This window comes from Sinocyclocheilus grahami, unplaced genomic scaffold (assembly GCF_001515645.1).
Source record: "Sinocyclocheilus grahami isolate Dianchi unplaced genomic scaffold, SAMN03320097.WGS_v1.1 scaffold21.1, whole genome shotgun sequence".
Lineage (NCBI taxonomy): Eukaryota > Metazoa > Chordata > Actinopteri > Cypriniformes > Cyprinidae > Sinocyclocheilus > Sinocyclocheilus grahami.
Genome location: NW_015505200.1, coordinates 1,278,657 through 1,297,224, shown reverse-complemented (window position 1 = coordinate 1,297,224; position 18,568 = coordinate 1,278,657). Strand labels below are relative to the sequence as shown.

The following is an 18,568-nucleotide window of genomic DNA, read 5'->3' as shown; positions in this document are numbered from 1 at the left end:
AAAATTTGCTAGCCAATGGCGATTATATCGCCAAGGTGTGCGTAGAGGGTTGACAATGTTTACATTTTAATTATAATATTTAGATTTAGATTTATTTAGATTTTTTTTTATCAGATTAATTGGAGATAATCGATAGCTTAATCAATTATCCAAATAATCATTAGCCCTAATTTGAAAACAGAAATCTTTTCAGCATAAAATGATCTTTTCTGGCCACTGATTAATAAAGCAGGAGGGCAATACCCTGGCAGGCAGAGCTTCAGAGAGATGACAGTATAATCTCCAGACGCCCTGTTCACTGCTTGTGTTTCTGCCAGGCCTCTTTGTCTGGGCTGCACTCGGCACGACGCAGGCACACATGTGCAGGGGAATGAGGAATGAGAACGTGGCCTTGAAGGAACAGGTGGCCCTGAGAGGAGGGTTACAAGACACAGCAGGGCCACTGCACAGGGAACACAGATAGCTGGGAGAAACAGACGATGACAGACAACAAGATATATAGAGAAACAGCCGTTTTGGAAGTAAAAATCTCATTAAATTCCTCCATATGGGATTTTTACATTTTGAAAGAAGACTTCAAAGAAAGACCTACTGGGAGCTACCAAGTTGTTTATCAAAGGTATCTGCTTTTGTTGAAGGCATCAGGCATCACTGTATCAACTTACCATGTTCCTGGTGAGAAACTACCAATCAGAGAATAAAAACAAGCAACTCACAAAAAGTACTGTTTAGTATTCGTATGCACTCAAACTAATTGGTGTAAAAATTTAGGACCATGCGATATTTCAGTTTTTCTTGTTTAATAAATCTGCAATAATGTCAACAATTCTGTGTTTTTCTGTCAATATGGGGTGCTGTGTGTACATTAATGAGGGAAAAAAATTTACTTAAATGATTTTAGCAAATGGCTGCAATATAACAAAGAGTGAAAAATTTTAGGGGGTCTGAATACTTTCCGTACCCACTGTATATATATATTTATATATATATAAATTCTGCATTTACACTGGAAAGCCTAATACACAGATCTGATATTTTGACATGTATCCAATTTTTGTCCCACCAACAATTGCATAAGATTTTCCATTGACAGCCCTTTGTAGTACCAATACTGCATAAACACCGGTATCATTGTTTTTTTATAACATATTAGTGCTGGCGGTTTGAACAAAAATATGTATCATGCAATTGAATATTCTGGTGGTTTCATGTCACTGTATTTTTCCTTTTCATAACTGAACCATTATATAGGTTTAGAGTGCATTATTATTATTATTGTGGAAATCATAGGGCTCTGTGTGGAATTCCATGTTAAGGAGAGAGTAAGTTGTGTTGGTTATTCATTGTTGTGTTATAAAGTCATAACCATGAGTACAAAAAGAGTATGCAGTTAATAGTTGTCCTATCCCAATACACTCTAAACAATGCTCTTTATGGCCATTTAATCGATACAGCAATAGTTTCACCTATGCACCGTTATGGCGATATTTGAAAAATACATAAGTGAAATCAAAACCGTTATACCAGATTAACCGGTATACCATCACCCACTAAAACATTGCTTTAACGGTACTTTATACATCCCTATCTTGGAAACATAAGGACACCCGCCAAATCTAGTAAATGGCTCACCTCCCCGTCGTGTACTTCTAGAGATTATCATATTGTAAAGAGCACAGATCATCACCACAAGTACTTAATTAGGGTAGGGTGGTCTGCTGTTAAGAAAGCTCTTTATTTGAAAAACAGCATGAGTGACAGAGAGATTGACATGAGAGCATATTTCAGCAAATGGCTGAAAGAGAGACAGAGGATTGGAAGAGAAAAGGCTGAAACAAAGTAGTTTGCAGATGTGAGGATTATTGGCAAACAATGGGAGGTCTGTGCCTATAGAGGGTTGAAAGAGCATTAACAGTGTGTACACATCAGTGACACGGACGAATGGACCCTATTCTCTATGCTCGGATGATCTTTGCACTGTACATCCATGTACATTCACACACACACACACACACACACAGCTTGTCTGAAAGCGGTGCAAGATAGGTCATATATTCAAAACAAATTAAGTCACTAAAACTTGCTCAGCAATCAGGGTTGAGACAACAAGTATTTAAGAGAAAGCTAGGAGGGTCAAGGAACATCTTAGGCCGTGTTTACCCCTGGTATTAAGATGTAATTTTTTTCCGATCTGATCACAAGTGGACAACACTAAATATGGGTGTAAACAGGGTTTGAAACATTTTGAGCTTGTCTACTTTCGACCACTTCCAGAGGAAAATGCATCCGACCGGACTGCTTTCGTAGTGTGGACGAGCATGTGGTTGAACGTGTTTGAACAGCCACTAAAGATGTCTCCTCTCTGCCTAATGATGACCTAATTCTTAAACATTATGGGATGTGTTGTTGAAGCTGCTGCTCTCCATATCAATTTCCGGTGTCTCCTTTCAGGTTCTTATGTAAACTGCGCAAGCTTTTTTTGCAATATCAGATTGAAAGATCAGAAAACAGGTGGCTGAAAGCGGACAAAAGAGAAAGATTAAAACACAAGGTGTAAATGGGAATGTGTCTCCCTCTTCTACTTGTGATGCGATTGACCAAAATGCATCTTAATATCAGACGTAATCAGGGCCTTCTCTTCTTATTGACCTTTAGTCATTTCCTCTATGTAATCTGTCCCCAACACTAGAACAGGGTGGAAGCTTAGGCTCATTATGAGCTTTAAGGGTCATTTAGTGCTCTGTTTAGTCTAACTGCAATGTAGAAGACTGGCCCCAGTGTGAGAGTGCGTGGGGTTCCTCATTTCAAATCCCCTGATCTGAGTACTGAAGGTATCTAATCTTCTAGAGGACAGCATTGCCCCCGATGGCGCTGACACAGATCCAGACCACACCAACCACGCAAGGTCATTGATGCATGCGGACATCTCAAAATAATTCATAAAAGAATGATGGCAGCACAAGGCGAAAAAGATTTCCTGTGTCCTGTAAGGTATCAAAAACATAAAAAAGGCACATGGTCCAGCATGTCTACTTAGCTGCTCTCCAATTCTCAAATCCACGCTCTCAAAACCAAATCTGATCCTTCAAGTTGTGCACAACACAAAGTGCTAATAGGAAAATCCTGGGTTTATCGAGGGACACTTGGGTGTGTGAAACGTGTCTTCAAGGTAGGTTATAAATTGCCTGAATGAGGAAAACAGCCTTCGAAACCATGCAAAAAAAATAAAAAAATAATTAACTCTGCTACCAGTGATTCTGAAAAAAAAAAGAAGAAAACTATTTCAGATTTTGTCTGAAAAATGGGGGAAACCCCTGTAAAACAATTTAAGTTTCACAGTCTAATAGTAAATGTTTTGTGAAATGTCCAGTAAATATATATGTTTGTGAGATGGATAAATAGAGCAAATAGGCTAAATAGAGCAAGAGGACAAAATAAATAAATGTTTTGTTTATTCACATTACATTCTAACAAACCAGGTAAGGCTCTCTTCACCTCTGATGCGTTACATTTCTTGAACCACAATCATTGACATCACTTCTTATAATGCTTTGCTGTCTGTGCCACTGAAAAGAAGCAGCGCTTCAGGGTTTATCCTTTATAGTTATCCATTACAAAGACCTCTTAAGTAAGTCAATGAGGTCAGGCAAAGGGTCATAAATCTCATTGACCATGCCCAGTTGTTATAGGTCACACATCTGTTAGGCAGTGTAAATCAACCCAAAATGGTAAGCAGGTTGGCCACTTGAGCTCTAAGAACTGAACAGCTGAACAACCGAACAAGTGGCCAAGATATATTAAAGGAATATCAAATGACCCTCGTGATTACAGCTGCTGAAACATGTGACTAGGCTGTCTGATCGATAAACTACAATAGAACATAATGAACTCTACCGGGCTAACATGAATTGAAATCAAACTGAATCTAATTCAGTTAGGTTGGATTACACAAGGTTCCTGAAGCTTTCATTCATCCACCATCTGATCCAGCTGGGCCTGTCAGAGGTAAGGGCATACATACCATTTAGAAGTTTGAGGCCAGTAGGATTTTTTTTTAAATTATAATTATTAATACTTTTATTAAGCAAGGATGCATTAAATTAATCAAAAGTGCCAGTAAAGACATTTGTAATGTTACAAAAGATTTCTATTTGAAATAAATGCTGTTGTTTTCAATGTTTAACATCCTCAAAAAATTTATTACAGTTTCCACAAAAACCAAAGGACAATGAAAACTGGAGTAATGCTGAAAATCAGCTTTGCCTTCACAGGAAAAAAATTTAGTTTAAAAATGAATTAAAACAGAAAAATGTTTTTGTAATAATATTTTACTATGTTAAATGCAATCTTGGTAAGCATAAGACACTTCTAACAATAAGTAATAAGTAAGTAAGTAAGGAATAACTGATGACGGGTCATTGAAATATAAAAAAAAAATAATACACACCCGAGGTGATGATGCGGCCATGACATGAAGCGGAGTGGCTGTTACACCTTGGGTGTGCATTATTTTCTAATAATTTAATGGACCGGAGTCAATTATTCTGCTTATACTACGGTTACCACACCTAATGACATTGCTCAGATTGTATTTCAAGACATTCATCAGGTTTTTGCATGTAGGAATTTCTTACGCATCTCATCCAATGCCTCCGTTGTCAATTCCAAAACACTGTAATTTGTCATTTTTATCTTATCGTTTACTATATTTATTTGCTTGGTCAGTGTTATTGTGGGTTTTGGTTCTTTTGTGGTTGTAGGCTGTGTGGACCTTTGATATAACTGAAATCATTTGCCGAAGTGATATGGACATGTAATGCAGTCAAGACTCGCCTGTAACTACTTTAGCCGTGCGTTTCCCTGAAAATAATTGCACACCTTAGAATGTTCATCAGCCAATCAGATTCAAGCATTCAACAGCCCTGTAGAATAAATTAATGTAACCGACCCGAAACTTGTTTGCATACACAAGCAGATTGGAACTATGGGACTAAAGTCATTCATGCCTTTCCCTCTTTATCAGTGATGTCCTGTAATGACACGTCCTCTCCGTCCTCTATAAATCATATTACACACCAATCATTTGACCCACATTCTAATCAACCAGTCAGTGATATGAACTCTCTAATTATGAGACGTCTCATTATCCCCCGAGCGCTGATGAGAGCCTCGAAAAGCACTCTGTTAGAATTATCAGCCCCGCTGCTCCAATACATGACTGGAGAGAGTGAGCTGACACAGCCACTGGTTCTTGCTCATGGCAGCCGTACGGTGACATGGTTAATGATGGTCAGACACATTTGCACACAGACCTGATTAAGTCAGAGCATCAGAATGCCACAGGACATGAAACATGGGGCCTGATGCCAGCGCTAGTCAGATCAAATGGATTAAGGGCAGAAAATCAACAGCTCTGCAGAGATCCATGCGTGCTGTTTGAATGTATGCTTACTTCAGTGTCTGCAGTAGTATGTGTCCCAGGTCTTGATCACTGCATTAACAATGACTAGGAAGCATGAGTACTACTGAAGGTGATACTTTCTCCAATCTGAACGATACAAGGTACTGGGTAAGTTCACCCAAAAATGAAAACTGCATCTAGTGGCTTTAACTGGATAGGCTAACAAAAACATTATAATGCAACAACACTTACATCGTCATCGCATCTCGTGCGCCGCTGATAAGGCTGCCTCCTTAACGCACACCTAAAATTCAAATGCAACGTTTTTGCATTCGAATGTGGATTTTTATTTTAAATGCGACGAATATTCGAAATGCTAATTTTTTTTGACAGCCCTAAGCAGCAGTATGCCTTAAATACTCACATCACCGTATTAGTGTATGTATTGGCAGTAGCAAGTTCCTGTACTTGCAGTGCAGCAGCAACAATAATGAATGGCAATAACCAACAGCAGCAGCAATTCAGCAGTGTAGCAGATCTATTCTGCCAAGACCAAATGCATAAACATTGCCATATCCATTACCGTGCTAAAATCTTCAGAGAGTTGTCATGATAGAAAAGCAGATATTTTGAAGAATGCTTCACCCATTTTTGTTCACACAATGAAAGTCAGTGGGGTCCAAACCACATTGGACCCTACTGACTTTCATTGTATTGACAGACAAAATAAATCAATAAATACACTTTTTTGTGTGTTACAGGTCTGGAATGACATGAGGGCAAGGAAATTATGTCATTTTTTTGTGTGTGAACTATCCCCAGCTATAAATATGGTGTGAACTAACAAATGGACACACACCACCTGTACCATTAATATCACGCCAACAAAGAAATAGGGAGGTGACTTCTGATTATTTGCCAGAAAGCAGACAGGTGGGTTGATCTGCCTACATGAATGAAGCCAGCACTGAAGTTACATAACCAATGATACAAGTCTGATCTTGTACAGTTCTGTTGTATTCCATGTCCACCCCATGCACAAACAACACAATGCAGCCTGGAATGGTCATGAATTTAAAAGTGAAACCTGCACTTTTTCCATTAAAGAAATAGCCTACACAGTCTGCTACTTCTAACCTATAAAATAACAATTTCATGGACATCCAGGAAGAAAGTTCTCTCATTGCTGTTTTGAAGGACCCACAATACTTTTCTATACTTTGCTGATCATGTCACTGCCTACCGACATTCTTGATCCCATACTATCTCTGAGCTCTAATCCTCATCCTAAGGTAGCCTTTCTGGTTTTCAGTGAAATCGCTGTGTTAGTAAATACAGAGCTTGGCTGAGCTGACTGCTGGACATTAAGTGTAACACTGTAGTTGATCTGGCAGACTCACAGCACTGCAGAATGGCATGATCACCATGGCATTCTGCTGCTGCTGCCAATCAGAGTCAAGCAAGGAGGGGGACAAACTTCCTTCCGAGTCCATTCATACCACAAAAACCACCTGCTGTGCCTGTCAAAGGCTGGAGTGAAGGGTGAGGGAGGACAGAAAAAGATGGACATGAGGGATGTTTAGACCCATAACTGCCATAGTCAACCCATTTCTACCCGTTAGAATCATGAATATAGTTACATCTTTGGCAAAGACAGAGATTTAACCAATGTGTTTGTAGTCAACGTAGCATTACTTTCAGCCCCGTCATAATAATATCTGCACTGCATATTAGTGAATGATAGTGCAGAAATAACTTCAGAATGACATCACTGATCACTGTCATTCTATGTACACAGTCTTTAGGCTAAAATCCCTTAACTTCCCAGTGATTTACGCTTCCTCATTGATGCGTGTGTGAATAAAGGATCATAAAGGGACATGGAGTGTAGACAGTTCCTGAACTGAGAGTGGGAAACTTCAGAACGAATCCAACAAGCTAATCATATGTGTGGTATATTGCTTAAACCGGGGATTTTCTGGTTTCTGGCCCTTGTTTTGGTGAAAAATTCAACAGAATTTTTACTGTAATATCAGGGCCGTCAATAACTAAGACCAACGAGAACATTTGGCGAGTCCAATGACCAAGTCCGAGTGCAAACACCAACGAGTCCGAGACAAGTCCGTGACGATAGAAAAATGTCTCGAGTCTGGACTCGAGTACTACAGCCCTAAATGTCATCTGCTGGTGTTGGTCCATTGTGTTTTTTGAAAACCAACATCACTGCACCCGTTTACCAAGAAATTTTGGAGCACTTCATGCTTCCTTCTGCTTACCAGCATTTTGAAGATGCTGATTTCATTTTCCAGCAGCATTTGGCACCTAAAATAAATGAACTTTTCCACAACATTCTAATTTATTGAGATGCACCTGTACATATTCATGTTGATCTTGAGCATCAACTCAGCGTATTAGAATGATTTCTGAAGTCATTCTTCAGAAATTCTTCATTCTTCTTCTGACACTGAAGACTGGCGCAATAGCTGCTGAAAATTCAGCTTTGGCATCACAAAAATTACATTTTGAAATATTACAATATAAAACAATATATTACAATACAAAAGACTTATTTTAAACTGTAATAATATTTCACAATATTACTGGTTTACTTTATTAAACGCAATCTGTCCTGAAGTCTGTTTTGCTATATTTGTCTTTTAAAATATAGATGTGTGTTTTTCAATTTTGCTGTGGCATCAAAATTGGTTTTGCAATCTTGAAATGATTACAGGTCACTGAGGTCAGAAATCTTCATATCATATTTGGTGATTCTTTCCATTTACAAGATTTGAAACCCACAAAAGGGCCATAACCTGCGTGACTCAGTGGTAGTAACATGTAGTATACAGAAGTAAGGATCAGAGAGCTGAAGATGGTATCATTCCCTTCACTCAGAGTCAAGTCAGCACGTCCAGTGGGGCAGAGGTTGTGCTCACAGAAGGATTACTGAAGGAGGATTATTCAGGCACTTGCGCTCACACGAACTCGGCTTTGTTATGACATCTTTTTCATTAATTATTCTATGTAAACAACCAAAAATGGTGTGAAATGCCCGGATGTTGCGAGTACCTACAAACTGGGTGGATGGTTAACAACGCACTGGAAAGGTCTATTGTTAAGATTGCATAACTGATCACGAATCCCTCTCAAACATCATTAAAAGCTGAAATTGTCGCGGAAACTTAGCCTGCATAGTTTACTGATAAAGAATTACACTATATCAAAGCGAGTCGTTCACACACTGGTCCAAAGTATGAATCGCACCGTGTTCCTTGTGGCGTCTATGTAAACTACAGGCCTGCACTGTGGACATTCGTCCACACAATCCTCATAAACAGACAGACATGCGAGTATAGATCAGTTTCAAAGTACTGGCGTTCACCGTAACGTCCGATTAATTGCGAACGGGACGTTTAGAGCGTTTCCTCGGGAATAGTGGAGCCACGTTTCGTTCTCGGTCTGTGTCGAAGAGAGCACGGTAGTCGGGACTTCTTTTGAGAAATACAACTAGTTCTGGGACAAGAAAGCGTCTGCCGCAGAGATTTGTATTCAGGTTAGGAGAAAACACTGAACTTAAGCGCCTACTGTTGTTTTCAAAGCACCAGCAATCACACTCGTTTCACACAAAATCAACGGCGAGAGGAGACTAGTCCATTTGACTAACGTTACACTTTCACGAAAGGAACCGAATCAGTTTTCTTACCTTTGTCGAATCGGTTCTTTTTTTTCTTGAGGTTACATACGCCTTCCGACCGCTTCGTCCTCGGTATATGTTTCAGTGTAGCACTCAAAGTGGTATCGTTGTGTTCAACTTGAAAATCACAGTCTGTTCCATTCCTTTGCCATGTAACACCTCACGAGACGTGATAAATAAATGCTGTGTCCAATAGAGGAAAAATCCGTGATAGATATTATTAATCCAGTCACGTTACTTGGTTTTGTTCTTGTGTTGCTGTAAAAGGAAAAGAGTAACAGTGACCAATCCTAGCAAACAAAAACCTTTAAACCGGAACCGGTAGAGATTGTGTGGCTATGATACATGACAAAAGACAGCTCTAGGAATAGTGGATGGACTCCCGCAGATGTTTCCCCTCCCACCGCTTTGAATTGGTTTAACTTGCAACAACGCATCCCACAATATGGCCGCCGCAGGGAATGGTGAACGGAAAGAAGTCACAGTTTCTCAGTTGACAAGCAGAGGATAGACCATGAGCCGGTGATATTTTAAGCATAATAGTATTGCAGGTCGCCTTTGTATTATGCCAACATAATAACACTAGTCGGCTCATGGTGTACGGTGTTGGATCAGTCCTATGGCGCCCCCTGTCTGTGGCCTTAAATCACTGCAGCTTTCTAGTATTCGTTTACGTTTAGTAGTGGGCCTACATCCTGGACACATTTTTATTTAAAACAGCCTACATAATAATTTTATATTTAGTCAGTGACAGAGTGTAAGCATATGTGTCTAATATAATGAATATTTCTATTTTGGTGTCAGCATTGCCTGTGCGTGGGTTGAATGACCAGAACTTTTTAACTCTTCATATGTGTAAGAAATATTAATTAAAAAACCTTGCCATTTTAACTCTATTTCGGCTTTATTCAAACTTGTATGGTTGGCGTGTAGCATCTAGAGTTCAGAATTGTTTATATTTAGCAAATTATGTTACTTCTTGGGTGTCATAATTTTCATGAATGGTTCATTTTATAGGCTATTAGGCAACTGATTATCAAGAATATCTAATAAGATTTGTTCTTCAAATGTTTTAAAACATCACTAGACCCCAGTGCAGTGTATCAGTGAAATAATGTATTTTAAATGTAATTTATTTATATAAATAATAAAACATGGAAGCTCAAATGTGTGCCTTTCTGAGTTTCCCATATTTGATGTAATCTGTTTAAACTTTCATTTTAGGTGACCTTTAAACGATATACATATTATCACTGTCCATGATATATTGTTGCATTTTTGTATTGCGATATATTGTGACATGATATATTGTTACATCCCTAATGTGTATATTAAATACAACAACTCATGTAAATGTAATTTGATCAAAACTCCCATATATAAGAGTTGCAGGCCCTATCCACAGCGCAAAGTTGATGTATTTCCTCAGCGACCAGCACGGTCAGCTCCAGGCATGACGAAGCAAAGCGGATATCATCCTCTTTTGGAAGGCCACTTTCACAACGAAACACACAGCGCCTTCACGACATGGCGGCGGCATCAACAATACTACAGCGAGAATAAAAGTTACGCCTTCTTTCTTTACGTGATCATTTGGGCGGCGTTATGCAAATCTTCCCAGATAGTGACGTAGACATGTGGGGGAGTGTTTAAATGAGCCATTTTAGGTAGGTGTGGTTGACTTTTATAAAGAATATCTCTTTGGATTTGAGACTTTAGTCTTTGCAACTTTACAGATCTTCTTTATGCATCAAGAGCTTGTAACACTTCAAAGAGAAAGAAAAACTTGAAATCGCATCATATGACCCCTTTAAGTGTTACTGCTAAACGTGAACTATCACTCCACTGGTAAATACTGACATCAAGTGGAGGTTAACTGCACTACAGATTACTGTTCTATGCAGAAGTAAACCGAATGAAGGCTCTGCATAACTTGCATTTATTATATTTTTTATTTAACTTTTGTTTCCATACTTATGTGCATATTGTCGTGTTCTGTATATGCCGTAAATAAATATACAGCATATATTGTGCCTTACGAAAATTAACCATGGTTTATTATAGTAAAACTGTATGTAACCATGTTTTTTTGGCATATTGATTACCATTTGTATAACCAGTTTTACTACAAATGCCATGGATAAACTATAGTTAGTTTAGCAAAACCATGGTTAATTTGTGGTTACCATAGTTTTCAAGTAACCATGTTTTTTTTTATTTGTAGTAAAACCTTTCTTGCGCTGCAATACACTGCATATTTACTACTGTAACCAACATATTTTAATACTGTATCATACGCTGCTTAAAAAAAACTACATGATAGCTCCTGAAGACACTGCATAATAGTCTCATAATAAATGATACTTCAGTTTTATAATTTATGTATATATAAAATAATAATTTCCAAAAATTAAAAAAATCTTGTTTTTAATTTTGAAGCCGTTTTAAGTGAGGTTTCTTGTATGCTGTATGCGTGCTTATATATGCGTCATAGAGAGGTCGTGTTCATCCACAAGGGAAACCATAAACCACCAGTTGGAAATTTACAGTACCACAATACGCAGTGACACAGGAGACGAATATATTTCCTCCCGCTGTAATTAGGCACATCAATACTTGCACTCAAGTTGACAAATCCACCGTAATCTCATTGGTTACAGCAGTGTACACAGAGGAAGCAACTTAATAGCTTTACTGTAAATAATTCCTCCTCTTGACTCACACACTGTCAGTAAAAGCACGTTTTCCAGCCTTTCTCATTTACTTAATTTACAGTAGTTGTGTTTGTCTCTTTTTACGGCAAGTATGGTTTATGTGAACCGAAAACGATTATTAAAATAATACTGGCCTGGACATGCATGCATACATAAATATCTGAATGAATGAATGCGCATTATCATTGTCCCATTCACCCTACAAAGATAACACAATAATAGGACAGTTTATTTAAAATCAGTTAGATCCTTGAACCTGCTTCAAGCACGAAGCATTTATCATCTCACCATGTATTTAAAAAAAAATTTCGCAAGACAACTGTATAATTTACGGTAGACTTAATTTAGCGATTTAGTTAGACACGCTTTTATTGACATCATATTACTATGGTGATTCAATTGTGATTTATTAAATGCATCAATCTCTCTCTCTCTCTTTTTTTTTAAATTCCAGACTAGACAACGTATTTGACGAAGACGGAAACTCGTTAAGCGACCTGGCTTTTGGCACTGATCAAATTGCTATACGAAGTCCTCCATCTCTCACGGATGACCTGTACACACTATACTATCCGCCAGAGAAAAGGTAGGCTACATTATTTCACATCACTCCGCTGTATGAGAATCAATGTCATTATGTTTAATTTATGTTGTTCCGCTATGTCTGTTCCTTTTGTTTCCCAGCTTTTTTCCTTTGCTTTTTTCTGTTATTGTTATTGTTGCTGTTGATATTTGCATCAAGTGACTATTTAAGGTAGATAGATAGATAGATAGATAGATAGAGCGACAGATAGACGGATCGATTGACAGATTTACGAGGTGAATCGAAAGTAACACTATTACGCGTTTAGCCGAGTGAAGAATACAACAAATGCAACAAACGTGTTCTGTGGTATTTCATCACTGATATTATGTGTTTGGCGTTTTATCTCAGAACGGAAAGGCATGCAGATGGATTATTAGATAGAGCCTTGAGGGACATCCTGGTTCAGTTATCAGCACGAAAATATCTGCATTCTCTGATGGCAGTTCGCGTAGGGTAAGGGCATTTTTTAAGCGTTTACCTGCCGTCATCTTTGTTTTCCCCCTCTTAATTTCAGTGGAGGTGAATTCTCGTTGTCCTGTCTTGACTTTCTCTTGTCTTTATTTTTTCCGACTTCTTCTTCTTGTGTCTTTGTCTGTGGGCTCGCATGGGCGTGGAATTCCATGGGGAACAATTCGTACCCGATAAATTAAAAGTGATGTTAATTGCTTGTGCTAATACGAAAATGTTGTATATTGTCAGAGAAAAAATGCCGAGAGACAATGCGTCAGAATACATTTAAATTCCAACATGCATAATTTATGAGGCTTGTCTGCTGGATCTTCTTTCGATTTCTAATATAATTCGTTGTAATGCTAACGAAACAAAAATGCTCGATAATTTATTATTGAACAATGGAATAAAAAAAATATGTTTGGAGGATCAAGAGCGTCTATGCTGTACTGAAACCTGTTAACACATTTTCTGTGCCAGCCGGTAGCCTAATAATAGTTCATATATTTGCAGCGGAGGAAGCAGCGAGGAGGACGAATCGGAAACCTTATCAAAAAGGCATTCGGATGGGATCTTCACCGACATTTACAGTCGCTACCGAAAACAGATGGCCGTCAAGAAGTATTTAGCAGCCGTCCTGGGAAGAAGGTACAGACAGAGAATTAAAAACAAAGGACGTCGATTTGCTTATTTGTAGCGCTGACAAAACTGCCCCCAACTGCCCCTCCATGTGTACATTCAGTCCTAAGATCAAAGTCATTCTGATATAACTGATTAATCAGTGGATCGCGCCTGTGTTCTTTAAACATGTATTTATGTATGAAGTAAAGCCATTAAAATGAATATTTTACTAATAACATTGTTTTTCTTTTTGTACAAAAGCACTTGAAATTGCACAGTTATAATTTGTGGACCAACCCTTCAGTGTCATGTATATAGCTATATGTTAAAAACAAAAGAGAACAAAAACCATCAGGAGAAGAAAAAAAAAAGAAGAAAAAAATGTGCACCTTGAACGTTATGCGCCTGATATCTTTTCAAATTCATCATCATATGCAGAAAATAAATAGATTTTAAAAAGACAATCAAAGTTCTGAATGTTATACTTATTTTTGTAATCTGCTAAAAGAATAGAGTCTTATTTTATCCAAAGTCTGCCCAGGGATGTATCGAACATTCTCTGTAAAGTACAGGGCTGTTTCAACTGTTGTGACTCCCCCATTAAAAGGGGGAGTGGGAGAGGGGTATATAGTAGCTGGCACGATTCCTTCTTTCTTAGCCCACTCATTTGTGAACTGTACTTCAAATCACCTGTCTTCTCCGAATGGAATGTGATTGTCCTGCCTGTGTTTGTGATTGGAGCCAATAACCAGAATGTCTGACTGACACTGGAGTAACTGTAGTATTGATATATGTTTGTTTGTTTTTTCCTTGGTGGATTTTCTTTCTATTGTTTATTTTTCTTCTTTATCCCAGTGCACGTTATACTTAAAATGCATATATGCATGTCTTTTGCACTTCTATGTTTCCCATCCATCCAATGTTTCCATGCTCATTGTATTGGTCCCTCCATCAGAAATTACATGAGATCGCGAGAGGAAGCAAGAGAGCAAGAAGCAAGAGTCATTAAAAAAAATGAATCAAACTGAATCAAATTGAAGAAGCCCTTATATTCAAATACATGCTCCACTGAGCTCCTAAAACGTGTAAAACGGGGTCTCTCAGTTCTTTGCATGTATTCAATGCCTTTATGGGTGGCTTCCCATAATTTCTGACCAAATTTTGTTCTTATGCCTTATTGTAACGCAGAAGCTGTGAATGCTTTGTTATGTGCTCTCTGCAGTTAGGCTAAACCAGTATCGAGTAGCAAGTCATGACATAATGATCATCTGACACCACCACTATTTTAAAATTCAGTTAAGAAATGAATGTGGTGGATGGTCCCTTCACGTCCATGACTTAATTGTGAAACCTTCTTCAGTGGTGCGATCGCTCCTTAATTCTGCTGAGATAGGACCAAGTATGCTTAACTAATTCATTCATCACCTCATTGTAGATCTAGAATTAAAAGGTCAATCGTGTTAATGCTTAGCTGTAATTGCTGCTGATGACTGAGGGAATGTGAGGCTGAGAGAATGAGGAGGACAACAAAAGCGAAGGGGGAGGTCCTCGTGAACTTCAACGTGACCATTGTCATATTCATTGTCCTTATTTCCAGATAGTGCTAGTGCATGTTGAAGATAGCCTTTTTCTTGTATGTATAGATGAGGTACACCCATCACCCTTAGGGAGGGATGCACTGCAAAACCATCTATTGTTTGTCATTTTTTTCCGCCATATATTTTGGTTAAGCCTGTATTGAATTCAGCATATTTCTCCTGATATGGAAATCAGGTCTTATTCATCCACTAATCCAATATGTAAACCGTTGTCCCAGGCATGAAATCAATCTTTCTTCAATTTGGCATTGTCCCCCAGGCTTTATGTGAGTATGGATGCGTCTCTGAGAGTGTTATGCGAGGGGTGCGTGTGCATGTAGGAAGGGCGGGAGGTGGGTGGGTGAGTGAATGTGTGCGTGAACATAATGATGTTATGAAAGATGATATGGGTTTTGGCTTAGGTGCCTTGTGACAACTTACTATCAAAAAATCGCCACTTATCACGGATGGCAATTTTAGTGGCCCTACAATGCTGCAAACTATTAGGTTCCATTTCACAAACTCCATCATTACTTATCCTCTCCTTTTCTTTTCGAGACTTCGTTTCAAACCTAATTCTTTAATTAGAGCTGAAAAGCATGGCCAGCATATATTGTGATCAAATCTATTACTGAAGTGGTGTACATGGTAAAAGTATTAATTGTCTGGATTGTTTAAGCTGATGAATGTGTGTAAATGTGGCAAGCTCGTGTTTCTGTTTAGCTCTACTCATTGTAGCTCAAGGCCCATGAAGCCTAACTAGGTTTTGTGTTGCTTCTTGTTGCATAGCTTGAGGGTTTTTTGACAGCGAGTGGAAAACCCGCTGGAACCCTGGCCACAGCACACCCTGTTGTGTACATTTCTGAAAGCGCCAAACGCCTTAATGTGAACGTTTTATCTATACCTGAAACATATATGTGACAAGTGAATATTAGCAAGTGACATCATCCTATATTAACACATATAACCCCTTAGGGGGTGACATTTTTAAATGTTAAAAAGTGTTGTAAGATTTGTATGAATAAATTTTTGTAAACAACACAATTTCTAATCCATGTCTAATCTTTGGAACGTTCCACTATAGCCTGTGTAAACGCACAGTTTGTGTGTTTCTCTATATGGCTACTTTTATTCACACAAGCACACGAGGAAGGCTCACACTGTGACACTAATGATAGACCAAAACTCACTGCTGTTCAAGATGTGTAATTAGTATAATTCAGATCTCCAAAAATCACTGTGGGTGAGCTGAGTGGTTGTCACAGCTTTAATTTATACTCACAACAATCATAACATTAACATCATGTCAGTGACCCTGGGCGACTAGATCAAGAGTGACGCTCAATGAAACACCACTTCAACACTGACAGCAAGACACACACACACACATGCATGCAAAGATATTTACTCATACTGTAAACAAAGATAAAGAAGAAACATTCACAAAAAGATTTTATATAAATAACAAGTTAAATAACAACACAAATAAATAACAATTCTACAGTTGTGGCGGAAGATCACACAAATTCTGTGTTGGCCAGCAATAAAGGTGACTCAAGATGCTGAAGATACATATAATTTGTACATGATGTGTTTCTGGACGTCCCAGTCAACTACAGAGGTAAGTCAAAAGCCTCATTGCTCTGGACGTTAAGTTTATAAAATGAAACTGATATAATGTCAGAGTCCAGTACAATCAAACTCTGTTAAATCTGACTTTAGAAACAACAAAGAATACAATCTCAAAATCTGACTTCAGAAAAAAAAGGAAGTTAAAGCTTCAAACGCACAATTTAAAGAAGACGGAAAAACATTAGATGGCTAGTTTTTACCTCAAAACAGTAGTGCCAACAATGCCAAAGGTTATAGGTTCGATTCCCAAGAATAGCATGAACTGATTAAATCTACACTTTCAATGCAAAAGCATACATTTAAAAGTATAAGATTTTGGTGTGCTGTGCCTTCAACAAAAGCTAATACTCTTGCTTCAGTCCATCCTGGAAGAAAAGCAAGTTTTTAGGACAAGATAGCTCTGTCTGTGCTGGCAGAGACCTCATGACACACTCTATAGCTCCTCACATATCTTCTGTCATCGTCTTTCATGCCTTCCAGCCATTAAACAAGTAATGTTTCCTTCTGGGATGAGACCTTCGGTCAATCTTATTCAAAAGTGTGGTCAGAGTGTGCAAAGTGTCACTTGCTGTTTATTTCATATTGTCCAAGCACTGTATAGCACTGGTAAAAAGCCATTGAAACTCCTCCTTAAAGGGAGCCAAGTGCTAATGGAATCGCTTCTAACCCGGGTAGATGATGATGGAAACACTACTTACCCTACTAAACGATTTAAAAGCAAGTCACAAGGACTATTTTAACAATGCAGCACATATTAAAGTACAAGTCTAAAGGAGCTTCACAGTAAATCTGAACACATTCCAGTGGGTGGAACAAACAGCACTCAAGAAAACTCTTCAGTGTTCCATAAGTCTTTTCGGGAACGTTTCTGCATTCAACAGTGGGAGTTTTCCATGATCGCTTTCAAGCCACCATGTATAAAAATAGATGTCCCTATTGTATAGTAGTGTTGTGCTGGTATACATTCTCTCTGACTGAGAGACAAAGGCTGGGAAGAGAACTCGACCCGCGGGACCGGGGCTGAGGGTGTGGCTCCAGATCCATTAGTGTGATCTGATCCTGTGGTCCATGCAGAAGGCAGATGCTTGCTCCCATAGTCAACTAACGTAATCAGGGAAGTGTTGCTGAGCAACAGGCCACAAAGGACTGTATATCTGTAGGTGAGCATGTGTATACACATGGTATTTGATGGCAGCTTGAAGAAAACTTTAAGGGACTTTGCTGTGGCTACACATTTTCTATGGAATACCATAGACCAAGGGTTTTCAAAATGGGGTCTGAAAGGGGTTTAAATGAGGGCTGTGAATTTTAGAAGAAAAAAGATTTCAATTTCAAATAAATGCCGTTCTTTTAAACTTTCTATTCATCTAAAAATCTAAAATGTAAACCATCTAAAAATTATGGTTCCACAAAATATAAAGCAGTATTGCTATTGACATTGATAACAACATTAACCAAATCAGCATATTAGAATGATTTCTGAATGATCATGTCCCACTAGTGACTATATATAAAAAAATATATAAATGTTTTATTATTATTTTTAACTGTAATAATATTTCTACAATATTTCTGTTTTTACTGTATTCTCTGGTCAACAAATGCCGTTCTTTTAAACTTTCTATTCATCTAAAAATCTAAAATGTAAACCATCTAAATATTATGGTTCCACAAAATATAAAGCAGTATTGCTATTGACATTGATAACAACATTAACCAAATCAGCATATTAGAATGATTTCTGAATGATCATGTCCCACTAGTGACTATATATAAAAAAAAATATAAATGTTTTATTATTATTTTTAACTGTAATAATATTTCTACAATATTTCTGTTTTTACTGTATTCTCTGGTCAAATAAATGCAGCCTTCGTGAGCATAAGACACTTC

The 18,568-nt window shown here is 38.1% G+C and overlaps 1 protein-coding gene across 1 annotated transcript; it reads left to right on the top strand.

Moving 5' to 3' along the window:
* The first annotated feature begins 5,515 nt into the window (after positions 1–5,515).
* On the top strand, positions 5,516–13,762 carry LOC107558129 (glucagon family neuropeptides-like). Its single transcript, XM_016241751.1, has 4 exons — positions 5,516–5,562; positions 12,264–12,395; positions 12,744–12,848; positions 13,359–13,762. The coding sequence occupies exons 1-4, from the start codon at positions 5,516–5,518 to the stop codon at positions 13,540–13,542; spliced, it is 468 nt and encodes a 155-aa protein (XP_016097237.1). The 3' UTR covers positions 13,543–13,762.
* Positions 13,763–18,568: the final 4,806 nt, after the last annotated feature.

Bases quoted from the DNA above. Each gene is read 5' to 3' on its own strand.
- LOC107558129 (XM_016241751.1), top strand. From the start codon at position 5,516: ATGAGTACTACTGAAGGTGATACTTTCTCCAATCTGAACGATACAAG. The intron at 12,396-12,743 runs GTAGGCTACATT...GTTTTATCTCAG, and splicing joins TACTATCCGCCAGAGAAAAG to AACGGAAAGGCATGCAGATG. The intron at 12,849-13,358 runs GTAAGGGCATTT...ATATATTTGCAG, and splicing joins CTGATGGCAGTTCGCGTAGG to CGGAGGAAGCAGCGAGGAGG.